Here is an 18,481-nt window from a genome sequence, read left to right on the forward strand (position 1 = left end):
TAAATGCCGTTTTAATGGGTTAATAGCTGCAGGTGGATTGCGATTCCACCCGCAGATGTTCCGTTCACATGTCAGCTGTTTAAAACCTTTGTCTAGATAAAAATTCCTAAAGATTAAAATAAAAATGTTTTTTGGTCTGAATAGCAGACCCGTGTGCCTCCTACGGACACTAAGGCTACGTTCACACTTGCGTACGGGGGCTTTGCAGACGGCTGCGTACTTCCTCCCTGAAGCTCTGCCCACTTCTGCACTTCTTCCATTTAGGTCTGCCTACTTCTGCATGTGTCCCACGTACCCATCTAACATTGGGTACGCAGGACATGCGTATGTATGAGAATGCATCATTTTGACGCACCTGCTGACCGCAAAAGGAACCCAACAGTCTTATTGTCCGAATTTAAGGTATGTTACCTGAGGGCCGGCGGTGGTAGAGCGGGATCACAGAAGACATGGTCCTTTCCTCAGGAAGCTGGCAGTGGCAGAAGTGGGGCAATGATGCAGTCCTGGTGTCAGCGGTGAAGCAGAGCATGGAGCAGGATCCCTTCCTTAGGATGCCAGCAGTGGCAGAAGTGTGGTGATGCTGCGGCCCAGTGTCCACAGTGAGCAGAGCCGAGTGCATCACCAGTTTCCCTGCGGCCATGTTCCTGAAGCCGTGGCCCGACAAGATCTCTATCTGTGCATTCACAGCCTCCGGTGGCCATTTTCCTGAAGCCTCCAGCGGTCCATGGCTTCAGGAAGATGGCCGCAGGGAAACCGGTGATGCACTTGGCTCTGCTCGTGATTGACACTGAGCCGCAGCATCGCCACATTTGTCGCCGCCATTTTGCAGAACGGACCCCGCTCAGGTGCACCACGCCCTGCCCTCCACCGCCAATTCCACTGCCGCAACCCCTTGTTAAGCCTGTGTTCGCACTATAAGATGCACATACCCTTTAAATTTCTCCCAAATTATTTTTTGAAAAAGTGTGTTTTCTAGTCCCCCCCCTCCCCCCCCCCCCCCCCCCCCCCCAAAAAAAAAAAAAAAAACATTTTATTTGAAGAAACACTCCACTATATACTTTCCCTGGTTCCCCAATTTATGCTTTGAAAAAAAAAAAAACATGCAGGTCCGTTTTAGTCTAGGGAGCCTGCCATAGACCACATATTGAAATCTGGGAGAGAAAAAAAAAACAAAAACACACGACACTGTCCCTCATTTTCCAATTAGAAAACAAAACGTTCCCATGCAGGTCTGACAGTCCATGGCGTTCCCACGACGTTCCCCAACTCCAGCATCCAAAGGCTACGGAGCCTCAGAGCGAAGCTCCATCAGCTGTAGCAGTAGCCACTCTGGTCCCACTGCACTCGACACATGGCAGCTGTAATGAGTGACTACGTCAGTAACTACACAGATCATCAGTCATGCTACTATCTGTATAATGGACCCATATAGTACCCCACAGTATAATAGTCCCCTTGGTTCAATATTTACCTATAATTCAGTGACATTAATTACACAGATACTGCCATAGCTCAGTTTGTAGAGGCACAGATCTGAAGAGAAATACTACAAGACTGGAGGTACTAACTTCCAAATTCATTTATTGTTTAAAGTATATAGGGGGAGAAAACACCTCATCTCCCTTCACATAGAAGCCACAACCAGAGTGAAGTTGATTCTGAGGGTGGGATAAAAATATTAAAATAATAATAATAAAAAAAAAAATGGTTAGGATTGTGATAATTAATTCACTGGTCCATCCTTTTCATTATGCCAGATAGGCAGTGCAGGTACATTCAACATGGAAGTGAGCCTATCCATTCTATAGCTGGCTGAGCATGGACAAGCCTGCCCCTCAGACACTAGATTAGGATTATACCATCCTTTACAACCCAGAAGCCTGGATTAGCACTCTGTAGGTAGAATTGGCTTAGACCAGATAACTACTAGTAAAACAAATTGAGAAGCCCCACTTTAAGAAGGCAATAAATGAAGAAAAGAGTCTTCAACCATAAATACTGCAAAAAGTTCATTATACCAAGCAATGTGCGCAAAAATAATGAAGGGAAGTTAAAATGACTTCTTGAAGTAGTCTGCTCATTTTGTGTGAACCACCGATGTACTGAACAGAAGTTTCTGTTGCTTCTTCTTTCTCTTTCCTCCTTTTTCAACTGCAAAAGGGAAACACAAATTGAATAAACCAAGCTAGGCCATGTGGATTAGATACCAGATCGGAAATCAAGACCTTACCAGATGGTGCAGGTGGCAGTGCAGTGTCTAGCTTTAGAAAGGCCGCTTCCATGGCTTCACTAAAAGAGTTCTGGAAACTTGGTACTGGGACCCGCTCCGAGCAGTCACTCTCCCCATCACTGTCTGCAGGAGCTGTGCTCTTAACTGGATTTTCTGTGGATTAAAGCTAAAATGGTCACTACATTTGTCAATTGCAGTATACGTCACCTAAATCCACCAATACCTCCCCTCCCTTTCACATTTTGGAGGTTCGTGAAGAGAGAAAACAGCTATGGTATTGCCGACATGTTATCCTCTAGAAGCATTGTGTCTTACTGAGTGCTCTTCCATGTGTTAAAACACGACTTGCATACCTTTCTTTACAGCAACCTTCGGCCACAACTCTGGCTTTGCCTTACCAACCCTTAGCATCTACAAGGAAAAAAAAAAAAAAAAAATGGGATGGAGATATTTCTTTACGTTTCCAGTCAAGTGGAATTTCCAACAGCCATGTCAAGTATAGTAGAAATTGGAGCCTATATATTAGCATTTAGCAAAAAGGTTTACAAATTGGCATGTCTGGCTGCCGGCCAGAGCTCTGAACCTCCTCCCATCTTAGTAGTTGTGGCGTGATGTCATGTAGATCTGCCGATCAGAGGCGCCAGGGAGACCGTCGGGTAAGAGAAGGCTTGCAGGGTTCTGGTCCAACAGCTATGGACTACTGACTTCAGATTCTCTTGGGTGCCAAAGTAAAATTCCACTGTTTAGAATATAGGAAGTTGGCACTCCAAGTGTTGTCCCAAAATGAATTTCACAATCCAGAAAATCGACAAACTGAGGTTTCTGTCCAGAATAACTGACACCTCAAGACAAACAGATTGATACAATTTCTTCACTTTATCTCAGTCACTTAGGACATGTAATAGTCATGGATTGTGCCAAAATGAGTAGCGCATGTTCTGCTTGACACCATTTCCACACTGTTTGAAAGAGGTCTGTTAAACAGGACCGCAATATTACTTTGTGAATTTTTGGGAGAATTGTGGAAATGAGATTTACCTTTTTTGTTTCAACAACGTCTTTGGAGTGCCAAGTTCTTGGACATACTCTGGACTACTGACATGGCCATTGGACCACAGTTCTGCAAATCATTTCGCTCAATGCTACTCCACACACATACCTGAGCAAAGGAAGGTGACCTGGCATCATCCTCAAGGTGTCCATGGAAATCACTAGGGCTTTCAGCACCTTGGCTAAAACTAGAGCCTTCATAAAGCAAGAACATAAATGAGAAGATTAGAACAATTTTTTTATGTTTTAAAGTTCAAGGCAATTAAATATGGGAAAAAAATGTGCACAATCCTTACCGTTTTGAGATGCTGGGCTACAGCTTAATGAAGATGATGTGATAGGACTCTGAGTGTCGGCAGTGGGCAGCACACAAAGCGAGCCAGACACTGGGGAGTCTGTAGCCAAACTCACTGCAGGAAACTGGTGCAAATTTTCAAGTGCGATATGCACTTCTGGATCTGTAATCAAATCCATTGCTAAATTTAATGTAAATATCAACGCCAACAAGGCAGATACATTAGATCACATGAAAAGGAATGCATCACTCTGGAGATCAGGGGTAATGGCCAGGACAAGCCTCATCTGGCTAGTCATTGCTGTAAGGTTATAGCAGCATTACATGTTGGCCATTAAGACAAGTCTGCCAAGGGTTCAGGAGGGATGTAGTGTATAGCATCTCCATTCTGTCACGTATATGCCAGTTATGGAACTAAAACTAGTCGATGCAAGACAATTTAAAAGCTAGTTTTTTTTTTTACGTAGACCGGAAATCTTTAGTACGTTCCAATATCTGACAGAAAAAGAAGGAGTTGTCGGCATACTATCCCCTCAATCTGACATCCTATGTGGAGCGTTGTCACTGTAAGCCGAGTAGGTCAGACTCAGCGAGTGTTGTGTATAGATTGTGCAATTATTGGGACCAGTGCACAATACCCTTTGGGCGGCGGACAGCTGCCTTGTGTGAAGTGGAAAGGTGTGCCTGGACAACCCATTGCAGTGTCACGTTTTATCTGGGAATTGCCCTGCAATAATTGCAATTGAGAATTGCAATTGTCAGTGTGGTTGAATAGACTTTTCCTTTAATATATAGAATGCAGTGCTTCATACTGCACCCCCCACCTTGATCAAGCTCATGCCAACCATTTGAGGATTTAATAGAAGACATTCATTTTTAATGTCACATTTTAAATTCAATGAAAATTGGCAACATTTTTTTTTACTGTTTAATCCACCCCCAAAGGTAAAAAATAAAAATTTCCACTTACATCTTCCTTGCTTTCTGTTCTCTTCAATCTCAATCCTTTTCTCTCTGCGTTGCTCGTCTCGCTCTTTTCGCCGACGTTGCCTCCTTCGTTTTTCCACCTCAGCTAAACAATTATAAAATATGCAATGTTCATTCTGACAGAAAGTGCAGCACTTTAAGATGGGGTCCCGTCTTTTTAACATTCATTTTTCTTGCATTTGTTTCTAATGAATTCCCTGTTCTAGGAGTGTTTTTTTTTTTTTACATCTTACCAGAAAAGTAGCTTAGCGTTTCTAGTGAAACAGTTGGGGGTCCGAGTGATATCTCACAAATACTGAATTCACAGGTAAGTGGAAGATGGCACAGGTAACGGTGGCGCCTACGCACCTCCTGAAAGAGACCGTAATATCGTCAACAGCGCCAAACAGTTACCGCACATTCTCTTTTCAGTATATATTTCATTTACCTCAGTCACTGTGAAGCCGTCGATTTCAACCACATTAGCTGTAATAGTATCAGGACAACGCTCAAGACTGCCATATTCATGAATCAGGCATCGTACATTGACAGGGTGGAGATACACGTGCTGTCCATCCACAGCTGCAAAGACAACAGTATTACATTCTACTTGCCAAGGATCACACAATTTCTTAAAACATATGCCTGCACACACCTTGGTAAAAGTAGTAGTAATAGGGGTTTGCAAGTTGTCCAGTTTCTGAAGGAACAGCCTCTTGAGGACTGTCTGGAGCTGGATCATCTGCAGGGGCATAATCACAGTCCTCAGCAGACAATGGTTCCACATCTGCATGAACTGGGGCTGCACAAAGTTCCTCATCTACTGGATCAACGATTTCATCATCGAAGGCGGAGCGGTACTGCAGCACCTAAGAAAGGATATGAAAGGACTTTGTATTTTACCGTTCTAGAAAAGTTAAACTTCATTGGTGTTCTTCTCAAATGTTACTTTGCAGATTCATGCCAATGACAGAACATGACCAAATGTGAATTTAGCCATGTCTGAATGGAAAAGGTAGTTCCAAAACTAAATAAACCATATCAAAAAGTATTGACACCCTGTGCTGGTTATTCTAGATTATGCCTTGGAAGGGACCATACTTTGCTCCCACATTGCACCCTCCATCCCGATATAGCGTTCCCCCCCCTACAATTTTCTAAAAAAGCCTTTACCATTTGAGCCAATTGAACTCACAAGTCATGTACATTTTATGTTGTGGAGCAGTTTTACGATTTACATGTTATGCAATGCCAGAAATGGATTCATATTTTTTTTTATATAATAGAGAAAAGTTAAGTCAAACACTTATTTGCCACTTACCTTATTATCCAAGCTTGGATTTGCTTCTTCTGTATTTGTCTCCAACCTTAAAGTCTCCATTGAAGCTGCAACTGCTACAACTTGATGCCTTGGAGCTTGAAGACTTTCCTGACGATCCTGCCAGGAGTATGAGCAGAATTTTAGGGGAAGTTTATTATACACAGATTTTTTTTTTTTTTTTTTTTTTAACAGTAATGTGGTTGTGGGACATCACAATCTCATCCATAGTCTGAGGAAAATAATTCTGTGGCAAAAAAGGATCAGCGCTGTGGATTCGAAATCTGCAATGTGTCATTTTATGACACATCTCAGCCCTTGCAAAGGTAAAAAGTTAAAATGTAAAGTTTCAATGGATAACTGCAGAGTTGCTGAGTATTTTCCATACAGATATGTCCTGTGATAAAATATCTGAAAAACAGGATTTTTGGTTGCTTACCGTAAAATCTGTTTCTCGGAGCCTTCATTGGGGGACACAGGAACCATGGGTGTATGCTGCTGCCACTAGGAGGCTGACACTATGCAAATAAAAAGTTAGCTCCTCCTCTGCAGTGTACACCCTACCGACAGGAAGTAGGATCTTCAGTTAGTGAGAAAGCAGTAGGAGAAGCAACGTGTAAAAGAGAAAGAATAATAATATAATAATAATAAACTTTATCTACAGAGCGCCAACAAATTCCACGGCGCTCCACAAATTAACAGATTCAAACACTCAAAGAGTGTTCAAAGAACTCAAACGTATACAGTAAACAGAAATGTTCAACTTGGGAGGGTGCTGTGTCCCCCAATGAAGGCTCCGAGAAACAGATTTTACGGTAAGCAACCAAAAATCCTGTTTTCTCTATCGCCTTTCATTGGGGGACACAGGAACCATGGGACGTCCCAAAGCAGTCCCTGGGGTGGGAAAAAACGGACTTCCATCAGGTCCGAGGACTCACCACTGCCGCCTGCAGGATCCTTCTGCCCAGGCTGGCGTCCGCCGAAGCATAGGTACGGACCTTGTAGTTCGGCAAAACGTGTGGATGGAAGACCAGGTTGCCGCTTTGCAAAGCAGTCGGCGAAAGCCTTGTGACGTACCGCACTGGAAGCGCCGACCGCCCGGGTAGGGTAGAGTGAGCCTTAATCCCAGGAGGGGGCACTCTGCTCTTGACCCGGTAAGCTTCCAAAATTGCCATTCTGATCGAGCAGGCAATAGTCGCCTTGGAAGCCGGCAGGCCTCTACGCACGCCATCAGGGATGGCGAAAAGAGAATCCATCTTTCGGAAAGCGGCCGTGCTAGCCAGGGAGATCCTCACTACCCTGACGAGGTCCGGACTGTTCAACGATCGCTCCAGAGGGTGAGTCGGAGCTGGACAAAAGGTAGAAACAATGTCCTCGTTGAGGTGGAAAGATGAAAACCACCTCGTTAAAGGAAGGAAGGCGGAGGCCTGGGACCACCTTGTCCTAGTGGGGAAAAAAAAAAAAAAAAAAAAAAAAAAAAAAAAATCGAGAAAGGAGGTCGGCAAGAAATGGCCGCCAACTCAAAAACGTGGCAGATCGAAGAGATGGCCCTGATGAGAGCCACCTTCCGAGATAGAACTGACAGGGAAAACTCCCTGAGAGGCTCAAAGGGGGAACCCCTAAGAACAACCAGCACAACCTTTAAAGCCCATGAATCCACAGAGGCCCTGTACGGAGGGACAGCGTGGGCTACTCCTCGAAGGAAGGTCTTAGCCTGTGGCTGAGAAGAGAACGTCTTCTTAAAGGGAAGAAGAGCGCAGGAACCTGGCCCTTTAGAGAACTGAGAGCGAAGCCCGAATCCAGTCCTGCCTGAAGGAAAACCACATGGAAGGCAGGGAAAAGGACATAGTGACAAGCGGTTGGACTCGCATCAACGAAAGTAAGCCTTCCAGGTACGAAAAGTAGATCCTGGAAGAAGACGAAGGCTTCCTAGCCTGGATTATAGTGTGACCCATCCGGTCCGAAAGGCCGGACGCTCTCACAACTGTGGAGTCCACAGCCATGCCGTTAAACTGAGCGACCGATAATTCGGGTGGCAGATCGGACCCCGAGACAGCAGATCGGGTCTGTTGGAAGGCACCAGGGGTGTCCGTGAGAAGATTGACGATGTCCGCAAACCAAGACCTCCTGGGCCAATCCGGGACGATCAGAATGACCGGCACCTATCCCGCCTTGATCTTTTCGACAGCTTGGAAAGCAAGGGAACCGATAGGGGAGCACGAACTGCGACCAAGGAATGGCCAGAGTGTCAACACCACTGCGAGAGGATCGCGGGACCTTGGGATGACCCGAGGGACCTTCCTGTTCCATCGGGACTCCATGAGGACCACCTCTGGAGTCCCCCATCGAAGAGCAATATGAAAGGAAACCTCCTGAAGTAAGGACCATTTCCCTGCCGCAAGGCCCTCGCGGCTGAGGAAGTCGGCGGCCTAAATGTCCACACCGGGGACATGCACTGCGGAGCTACCCAGGACCGTTGCCTCTGTCCAAAGGAGGATCCTGGAATCTCGGCCGAGGCCAGAGAACGCCGAGACCACCCCTGGTGGTAGACATATGCCACAGCTGTGTCATTGTCTGCCTGGATTCGAATTGGCAGGCTGCTGAGAATCCTTACCCAGTGAAGGAAGACAGAAAGATGAACTCGAGGACAATGATCGGCAAAGAGGACTCCTGCGCCGACCTACAACCCTGAAAAGAACAGGTGACAAAGCCCCGCGCCTCCGCCGAGCGGGCTGGCGTCCGTCGTCACCACCTGCCAGGGAACTGGAAGGAAGGAAATGCTGTGAAGGATCTGCTGTGGGATAAAAGAAGTGACCTCCGCCACCAGTCGAGGAACCGTCTGACCCAGGAGAAAGCCGGATCGGACGATGCAGGGAGAAGCCAGACCTGTCCCCTGTGATAGCATAGCCTGCTGAAGAAGTCTTGAATGAGACGGGCGAAGGGAAAATTGCTTCCGATGTTGCAACCAACCTCCTTAGGACCTTTAAGGCCCATCGGAAAGGAGGAGAGCAAGCGAACTTCCTGACAAAAGGAGGAAAATCCTGTCTTTGGGAAGGAAGAGACTGGTCCGACAAGCGTCGAAGAATATGCCCGGAGCTACGAGGCGCTGAACAAGACGGAAATTCTTCCTGTTGGCGAGCCACCCGCAACGGCTAGAGTGTCGGGAAAGATGGATAGACTTTCGGGCGCCTGAAACCGAAATTCCTGAGCCTACATGGAAGCGATTACTGAACGAGGGAATATCATCCTGAAGGTCTCCGACAAAACTTCCTGTTCAGCAATTCGAGATCCAGACTGGGACGAACGTTGTCGTCCTCTGTCAGTACAAAAAGATTCGAAGAGAAGCCTGTGAAACGTTGAACTGTTCCTGTTCTGGGATGGGAACGATTACCCCGGATTTAATGAGGGAAACAATGGCTGTAAAGAGACCCGGGACTAGAGCGGGGTCTCTTGGAGGTTGGAATTTGAAGAAAACGATCCCAGGGCCGGAAATGAAGATTTTGTATCTAGAGGATACAAGTGCCCTGGCCCATGCGTCCTCTACTGAGGAGACCCAGACGTCCCTTAGAAACAGAAGACGGTTGCCCAGCCTGAGAAACGGGCTGGGGTCTAGTCGTGGGTCATGCCTAGGTGGAACTTCCAGTCCTGGACCTGGAGAATCCACCTTAGGACTAGCGGGAACGCCAGGAAGTAGTGAGTCGAAGAATACCTTCTTCTCTTAACGTGCCTGTGGCCTCTGTTGCGAAAGGGAATCTGATGCCGCGAAACGACGAAAAAAAGAGGCCGAAAGGACCGAAGTTGCCGCCTAAGAAGAGAACTGGTGCCGTCAGTGGCGTCCTTAATAATTTGGTCCAGCTTGGAACCAAAAGGACATGATCCTTGAAAAGGGCAGGCTCGTAAGGGACTTCTTTGATGGCTCTTGAGCCAAACAGAGCGACAGCTGGCAACAACATTACTGGGTGTCTGAGCGGCAGAAGACGCGACGTCCAGGGAACAAATTATACCCCTGCGTGAGTAATCTGGGTGGCAGCTTCCGCCAGCCAGTCTGGTGGAGCTCCGGCTTGAATGTCCCAACGGAATTGTTTTAGCCCTTTCGGATACCGACTTCGAAACCAAAGTGGAAGCGAAAGCCGGGCATAGGGATGATGCCGAAATTCACGAAGAATTCCATGATTCTATCGATGGAATCTGTCAGAGTCGCCCCACCGGACAGCGTGAGGACTGTCTTAGTGGCAAGTCTAGCAGTCGGCGGATCCACAGAGGGAGAGGTCGTTCTCCATCGCCTCTCATACCGGTTGGCGATGAGATCCGGAGGAAAGAGATATGAGACTCCAAGACGCTTGTCTCTTTGAGAACGTCTGGTCGAATTCTCCCTTTCTCTGGCCAGAAGCTCCTCGATTCAGGATGAGGAACGAATCCCTTGGGAGGTAGTTTAGACCGTCTAAACGAAACCGCCTGATCTGCGGGTTCCGTAGAGGAATCTTAGATGCCACAGGTCAGATTGGACGCTCCAATGAGGCTTTGAACCATATCCCTCATGTTATGATATGGTCCGACTCCGGCCCCAAATTATCCTCCGAAGGTACATCATAAAAAGCCTCGCCCTCCGAGAGGGGGAGGATAAGGGGAAAACTCGACCACAGAGAAGGACCGTGGGGCGAGATGGACCGAGAAGAGAACTCAGACCGGCGTTCCCATCTGGATCTTTCGCGGCCTGTATTGGAAGACTCGGACAGAGATTCTTGCGACCCGCTGGCTACTACGGAAGTCTGCAGGGGCAACAGATCGAGCATGGACACAAGGGTCTGGGACACCCGTGTGAGATCCGCTACTGATAGAGACAGAGGGGAGGCCCAGCCTGGGGTGGGGACTTCGCTCTGAGGCGGAGCAGCAGGGAACATAAAGTGGGTTGCTGCAGGCCTGCCTGAGAGAGGCTTGCGGTTGCAAGGCGAACCCTGAAAGTGTTTCACTAAGACACAGGAAAAAGTGACTCCGGCCCCTGAGACAGAGGATTGGGGGGGGGGGGGGGGGGGCTGGGGTTTGAGTCAAACTGCGGTGCAGAGGTACTCACGGCAGGCGCTGCGGTGTCCAGATGGAAGGCTGCACGGCTTGGAAGATGCTCCTCAGGAACGATAGCCCCTAGGAGAACAGGTAGACATATCTGGGGCACTCTTGTTCGGAACTTGCTGCAGGCCTGAAGAACAGCAGTGGAACAGAAAGATGGAGCTGCTGCCCTGCGGCCTCTGGTTGTAATCCGCGCAGAAGATGTGCTGTGCCCCCAGAAATGAACGCTCTCAGTGAAAATGCGCGTGTGAAATCTCCTGCCCTGTGCTCAGCTGCGACGTGGAGGAAGGGGCGGAGTCCGCCCAGATGACACCGGTGGGCGGAGATTGCAGGGCACAGTTTGTCGGGCGGGAGAAAGCCCGCCCGAAGAAAGCGGAAGTTGAGGAGCGCGGTACCGGAAGTAGGCCCCGGCGGAAGCCGGGACCTAAATTAGAGGCCGGCGCCGCTGGAAAAAGATCGCGGCCCCGGAACAATGTGCCGCAGAGCAGCGCGGTAGCCTGCCAGGGCCGCAGGGAGGACGGAATAGTCGGAAGGCGGCGCCGAAGTAGGCCCCGGCTGAAGCCGGGACCTAAATTAGAGGCCGGCGCCGCCGGAAAAAGAGATCGCGGCCCCGGAACAATGTGCCGCAGAGCAGCGCGGCAGCCTGCCAGGGCTGCAGGGAGGTCGGAAGGCGGCGCCGAAGTAGGCCCCGGCAGAAGCCGGGACCTAAATTAGAGGCCGGCGCCGCCGGAAAGAGGATTGCGGCGCCGAAGCCTGCAGGGCGGCCGCCGGGGGGAGCGGTGCCGACGCCGCCAGAAAAGTGACATTGCAGCCGCAGCGCGACCGCAGGGAGGACACTGCGGCCCCGAAGAAGGGGATAACCTGTAGTGCAGAGCTACTGCACGTCTTGCTGCCCCTGGGATTCCTTTTAAAATGAGATCAGCGCCGCCATAGAGGATAGAGCAGCGCATCTAGGGACTACTACTCCCCCACACAGCGAGAGAGTAAGGGGGGAAGATCTGGAGATTTAGGGGAAATACTCACCTTAGACATCCCACGCAGTTACTAACCTGAGGGGATTGAGACGTCCACGGAGCTGTGATGGACGTCCTCGTCTCCTCCAACCGACAGGCTCTGGTGGGCGAGTGGGTGGGGGACGGAGCCAGGACCGGACTTCTCAGCACGCTTGTGTGCTAGGATCTTGGTCCTGGAGAGGGATCTATGAGGATACGGGGTGGCAGTACACGCCGTACTCATAGTCCGCATTGTGGGAGTACAGGTGTGACTGCTCACCCTGTATCCCTCCGGAAAACCTGAAAAGGAACGACGCACATTGAGGTAGATAAGGGTCTAATGAAAGACCCGTGTCCACCTCCTACTGACACTAAGCTAAACTGAAGATCCTACTTCCTGTCGGTAGGGTGTACACTGCAGAGGAGGAGCTAACTTTTTATTTGCATAGTGTCAGCCTCCTAGTGGCAGCAGCATACACCCATGGTTCCTGTGTCCCCCAATGAAAGGCGATAGAGAAAAGGAATCTGTCACCTAATCTGAGAGCAGTATAATGTAGAGACAAAACCAGATTCCAGTGAAGTGCCAGTTAGTGGGCTGCTTGCTGTAGTTTTTATAAAATCACTCTTCGCAAATTAGAGGACTAGTAAACCTGCTGCCAGGCAGTCCTTCATATTCATGAGCTTTGTATAACCCCACCACCGATTGTACATGGACAGAAAGCTGCCAATCAGTGGTGGGGTTAGGCTAGGGTCACATTGCGTTAGTGCAATCCGTTTAGCGCTAGCGCAATGTTTTATATGGGGCTGCAGTCGGGGTCGCGGTAACGTCCCCGCTCTCGCAGATCCCCGATCTGCGAGAGCGGGGAACGGACCGCGGGCGCGCCTCGGACGCTGCAAGCAGCGTCCGCGGCGCGCCAGGAATCACCAGCGCGTCGCTTGCGCGTGCCGAACATGGCACGCGCTAGTGAAGCGCGTTCCCATTAGCGTGAATGGGCGCGTTAACGGCCGCGTTGCACGGCGTTAATTTCGCCGTTTAACGCTGTCCGTTTAACGCGGTCCCATAACGCAATGGGAACCCAGCCTTATACAGAGCTCAGCACTCAAAGAACTAATAGATCTGCAGGACAAACAGTGATTTTATGAGAGTGACAGCAGGCAGCTCAGTGACATTGCTAGATTAAGGATCTTTGCCTCTACACTACTCAGATGGGGAAGCAAAAAATGTGGAGAGATTAATCTTCAGCTTTAGTTAAAGGCAAAGTGAACCCTTCAGCAGGTTATTAGACTCCACAGTAAATCAACCAAAATGTACCTATAATGATTACTCCCATACCTCTATACAACCCCTGGCAAAAATTATGGAATCACCGGCCTTGGAGGATGTTAATTCAGTTTAATTTTGTAGAAAAAAAGCAGATCACAGACATGACAAAACTAAATTCATTTCAAATGGCAACTTTCTGGCTTTAACAAACACTAAAAGAAATATGGAACAAAAAAAATGTGGTAGTCAGTAATGGTTACTTTTTTTTAACCAAGCATAGGGAAAAATTATGGAATCATTCAATTCTGAGGAAAAATAAAAAAAATTATGGAATCACCCTGTAGATTTTCATACCCAAAAACACCTCCATCAAATTAGATCTGCTTGTTAGTCTGCATCTAAAAATGAGGGATCACACCTTGGAGAGCTGTTGGACCAAGTGGACTGACATGAGTCATGGCTCCAACATGAGAGATGTCAGTTAAAACAAAGGAGAGGATTATCAAACTCTTAAAAGAGGGTAAATCATCATGCAACGTTGCAAAAGATGTTGGTTGTTCAGTCAGCTGTGTCTAAAATCTGGACCAAATGCAAACATGGGAAGGTTGTTAAAGGCAAACATACTGGTAGACCAAGGAAGACATCAAAGTGCAAAGACCGGAAACAAAGCAATTTGACTCCAAAACAGGAAATGCACAACAAAACAAATGAGGAACGAATGGGTGGAAACTGGAGTCAACGTCTGTGACTGAACTGTAAGAAACCGTTTAAAGGAAATGGGATTTACATACAGAAAAGCTAAACGAAAGCCATCAATAACACCTAAACAGAAAAAAACAAGGTTACAATGGGCTAAGGAAAAGCAATTGTGGACTGTGGATGACTGGATGAAAGTCATATTCAGTGATGAATCACGAATCTGCATTGGGCAAAGTGATGATGCTGGAACACTTGTTTGGTGTCGTTCCAATGAGATTTATAAAGATGACTGCCTGAAGAGAACATGCAAATTTCCACAGTCATTGATGATATGGGGCTGCATGTCAGGTAAAGGCACTGGGGAGATGGCTGTCATTACATCTTCAATAAATGCACAAGTTTATGTTGATATTTTGGACACTTTTCTTATCCCATCAATTGAAAGGATGTTTGGCGATGATGAAATAATTTTTCAAGATAATGCATCCTGCAACAGCAAAAACTGAAAACATTACTTGAAAAAAGACACAAGGTCAATGTCATGGCCTGCAAATAGTCCGGATCTCAATCCAATTGAAAATCTTTGGTGGAAGTTGAAGAAAATGATCCATGACAAGGCTCCAACCTGCAAAGCTGATCTGGCAACAGCAATCAGAGAACGTTAGAGCCAGATTGATGAAGAGTTCTGTTTGACATTCATTAAGTCCATGCCTCAGAGACTGCAAGCTGTTATAAAAGCCAGAGGTGGTGCAAACAAACAAAATACTAGTGATGTATTGGAGTGTTTTTTTGTTTGCTTTCATGATTCCATAATTTTTCCCCATGCTTTGTTAAAAAAAGTAACCATTACTGACTGCCACATTTTTTGTTCTTGATTTCTTTTAGTGTTTCTTAAAGCCAGAAAGTTGCTATTTGAAATGACTTTAGTTCTGAGTCTTGTCTGATCTGCTTTCTTTCTACAAAACTAACAACTGAATGAACATCCTCCAAGGCCGGTGATTCCATAACTTGCCAGGGGTTGTATTACAAGTTCATGTCTCCATTGTCTTGTAATCCATTGGCAAATTCTTATGCAAAATAATGCAAAGGACCCCCACCATCGATTGACAAAATAACCCGGTTTTTGAGCCACACGATACTTCTATTAAAAAAAGTTGTATTAAAAAGGGGAGCAACGCCTACATTTGGAAGGCCATGGGGCATCTGGATTAGATGCCTTAGGGTGGTATTTGAGGAGTTAGCAAGGGATGTAGTTTTCAATTTACTAATACTTTATTAACTGAATATATTTGATGTGCACCAGAGAGGGGAGTTTGTTGAGGTTGTGAAGGGGTGGATGGAGGCAGGCATGTGGATTAAACTAGTTTTTGGGAACATGCAAATGCTTGTGTGCTTGTGTTTTCGTTTTCTGCTCCCCTACGTCCCAGAGCCATAACTTATTTTTCGGTAAATATGGCCATGTGAGGGCTTGTTTTTTTGAGGGACAAGTTGTACTTTTGAACGTCATCATACTGGAAAAGGCGGAAAAAAAAAAAAAAATTCAAAATTGTAAAGTAGCAAAATAAGTGCAATCCCACACTTGATTTTTGTTTGGCTTTTTTGCTAGGTTCACTAAATGCTAAAACTGATTTGCCATTATGACTCTCCAGGTCATTACAAGTTCATAGACACCAAACATGTTTAGGGTTTTTTTTTTATCTAAGTGGTGAAAAAAAAAAATCCAAACTTTTCTAAAGAAAAAAAAAAAAGTGCAATTTTCCGATACCCGTAGAGTCACCATTTTTCGTGATCTTGGGTTGGGTGAAGGCTTATATTTTGCGTACTGAGCCGACGTTTTTAATGATACCATTTTGGTACAGATATGTTCTTCTGATCACCCGTTATTGCATTTTAATGCGATGTCATGGCAACCACAAAAGTAATTCTGGTGTTTTAACCATCGCTATGCTGTTTAGCGATCAAGTTAATACTTTTTTTTTTTTTTAATGATCAGGCGATTCTGAACGCGGCGATAAAAGAAAAAAAATAAAACAAAACCTACACATTTGTTTGTTTCATTTTGAATGGGGGGCGATTTGAACTTTTTTTTTTTTTTTTACTTTTGCCATGCTTCAATAGCCTCCATGGGAGGCTAGAAGAAAGCACAACTTTATCAGCTCAGCTACAGAGGTGATGCTCAGATCGCCTCTATGTAGCTGAATTACAGGCTTGCTGTGAGCCCTGACCACAAAGTGGCGCTCACAGCAATTAGGCATCAACAACCATAGAGGTCTCAAGGAGACCTCTGGTTGTCTTGTCGATGCACCAATGACCACCGATCATGTGACTGGGTCACCAGTGTGTGCATTTCTGGCCGGATGTGCTTGTTAAATGCTGCTGTCCGAGTGACAGCGGCATTTAACTAGTTAATAAGCACGGGTGGATCGTGATTCCACCCGCACCCTATTGTGGGCACATGTCCGCTGTTCAAAACAGCTGACATGTCCCAGCTTCGAGTTAGGATCACTGCCAGAGCCCACATCAAAGCGAGGGATACCAACATTGGCGCAATAGTACATCTGAGGGCAGTAAGTGGTTAATGATACCATTTTGGTGCACATACGATCTTTTGATCGCCTGTTATTGCCTTTTAATGTAATGTTGCGGTAACAAAAAAAAAAAAAAAAAAAAAGTAGTAATTCTGGCATTTTTATTTTTTTTTCCCCCCTCGCTACTCCGTTTAGCGATCAGGTAAATTTTTTTCTATTTTTATTGATCGCTCGGACGATTCTGAACACGGCGATATCAAATGTGTAGGTTTGTTTTTTAAATTGTTTAATTTTGAATGGTGCGATAGGGGGGGCGGGGGGATTTTGACTTCAACTTTTATTTATCCATGGGAGACTAAACGGTGCCATAACCTGATCGGCTCTGCTACATACAGGCGATGATCAGGTCGCCTATATGCAGCAGAATTAATCACTTGTTATGAGCACCGCCAATCAGCCGGCACACATAGCAATCCGGCAGTGACAACCATAGAGGTCTGCAGGAGACCTGGTTGTCATGCCAACCCATCAGTGACCCGCGATCACGTGACCGGGATCCTTGATGGGTGGATTTCCAGTGCGCTTGCTGGAAGTGCATGTTAATTGCCGCTGTTAAGAGTTTGACAATGGCATTTAACAGGTTAACAGCCGCGGGAGGATCACAATTACTCCTGTGGCTGTTATAGGCACATGTCAGCTGTTCAAAACAGCTGACATGTGCCAGTAAGATGTGGGCTCTGGCAGTGAGCCCACATCAAAGGGAGGGTGTCTGACAGCGTACTATTACGCCCGATGTCAGAGAGGGGTTAAATACGTATATGTATTATCATTTTCTCCATCAAGAGCAACATTTGAATGGATAAATAACCTTTCAGTATTTAAAAAATAGATAAATAAAAACCTGCTAACAGGTTCCCTTTAAAACACCCACCCACCTTTCCCCACCCCCTCACAAATAATAGCTCCTAACTTCTGTGCATATCATTTCACACCTTCAACTCCTGAATGGCAGCTTCTATAAAACAGGCTTCGGGGGTATCCCCCTCGATTCTGTGCTGCTCTAGCAGGGCAGCCATCTCCTCTGAAATCACTTGATTGAAGATCTGGTCTCTCGATGCCAGCAGAAGCTTGGAGAACATGACATGTTCCTCATCTAATGAAAAAAATCATAATTTAATACAAACATCTGATAGTTTGGCAATTACACTTGTGGAAAGGGGGTTGGAGAACATCATAAAGAACAAAAAACACACTTCACTTCCAAACCGGTCTCAATGCTAGATGCACGTATGACAAACTTCTGCTGAATTAACATTTTAGCACATTTGTCACAAAGCAAACAAATACAATAGAGAGTCTAAAAATGCCACAATTTATCAATGTGATAAATCATGCAGATTTTAAGACAGTCTAGTCTAAATATACAGTATACTGTAAGAACAATTGATAAATATCCTTTAGTGTCTTCAGACCATGCGGACTTCTTACCTCCCAAATGAACAGGCTCATCCAGTTTTATCCACTTAGACTTGGGCATAGCCACCAGCACACCCTTCTCCCTCCTCATCAGCTGCATTGTAATGGTGTCACCGACAGAATAAAGTGGTCGCTCTGTGGCAACAACGCTGCAAACAATCCAAATAATGAGAATCAAGAGCATCTTTGTCCTTAGAAGCTACAAACATTTGAAAAAGCAAGTATTCTCAAGTTGTCTCTAGAGCAGTCAGAGGCATGCATGCTCTTTGATTCCTTGTTTCTAGCAAGACCATCTTTCTTGCTTGGGTGACAGCTCTGAGGAGAACTGTAGTATTAGTAGAACTAGAAGGCTTTCTGCACACGTCAGGATTTCTTGCAGAAATTTTCCTGACAAAAACTGGACATTTCTGCCAGAAATCCGCAAAAGAGAGCGGACAAGAGGGACTTCAGCAGCTAAGTGCTGTATAGAAATCAGTGGGTGGAGAGATCCGACTGGGATGTTAAGAGTTAACCCCTCTCCTGGAATGCAACTAAAGCAATTTACTAACTTGAGATCACCATTTTGAAGATTTTTCCAAAATACATTTCACCTTTGTAGA

General features: G+C 46.4%; 1 protein-coding gene across 1 annotated transcript in view; it reads right to left on the reverse strand.

Moving 5' to 3' along the window:
• Positions 1–1,561: 1,561 nt before the first annotated feature.
• Positions 1,562–18,481, reverse strand: part of RNF10 (ring finger protein 10) — a 32,216-nt gene continuing 15,296 nt past the window's right edge. The window contains exons 6-17 of the mRNA XM_069758049.1: positions 17,895–18,031; positions 17,399–17,559; positions 5,863–5,979; positions 5,197–5,410; positions 4,990–5,123; positions 4,796–4,913; positions 4,546–4,647; positions 3,577–3,738; positions 3,390–3,475; positions 2,584–2,641; positions 2,231–2,383; positions 1,562–2,151 (exon numbers count right to left, since the gene is read on the reverse strand). Coding sequence (XP_069614150.1) covers positions 2,078–2,151; positions 2,231–2,383; positions 2,584–2,641; positions 3,390–3,475; positions 3,577–3,738; positions 4,546–4,647; positions 4,796–4,913; positions 4,990–5,123; positions 5,197–5,410; positions 5,863–5,979; positions 17,399–17,559; positions 17,895–18,031 — 1,516 coding nt within the window. The 3' untranslated portion in view covers positions 1,562–2,077. The remainder of the gene's footprint in view (positions 2,152–2,230; positions 2,384–2,583; positions 2,642–3,389; positions 3,476–3,576; positions 3,739–4,545; positions 4,648–4,795; positions 4,914–4,989; positions 5,124–5,196; positions 5,411–5,862; positions 5,980–17,398; positions 17,560–17,894; positions 18,032–18,481) is intronic.

This window comes from Ranitomeya imitator, chromosome 1, assembly GCF_032444005.1.
Source record: "Ranitomeya imitator isolate aRanImi1 chromosome 1, aRanImi1.pri, whole genome shotgun sequence".
NCBI classification, from domain to species: Eukaryota; Metazoa; Chordata; class Amphibia; order Anura; family Dendrobatidae; genus Ranitomeya; species Ranitomeya imitator.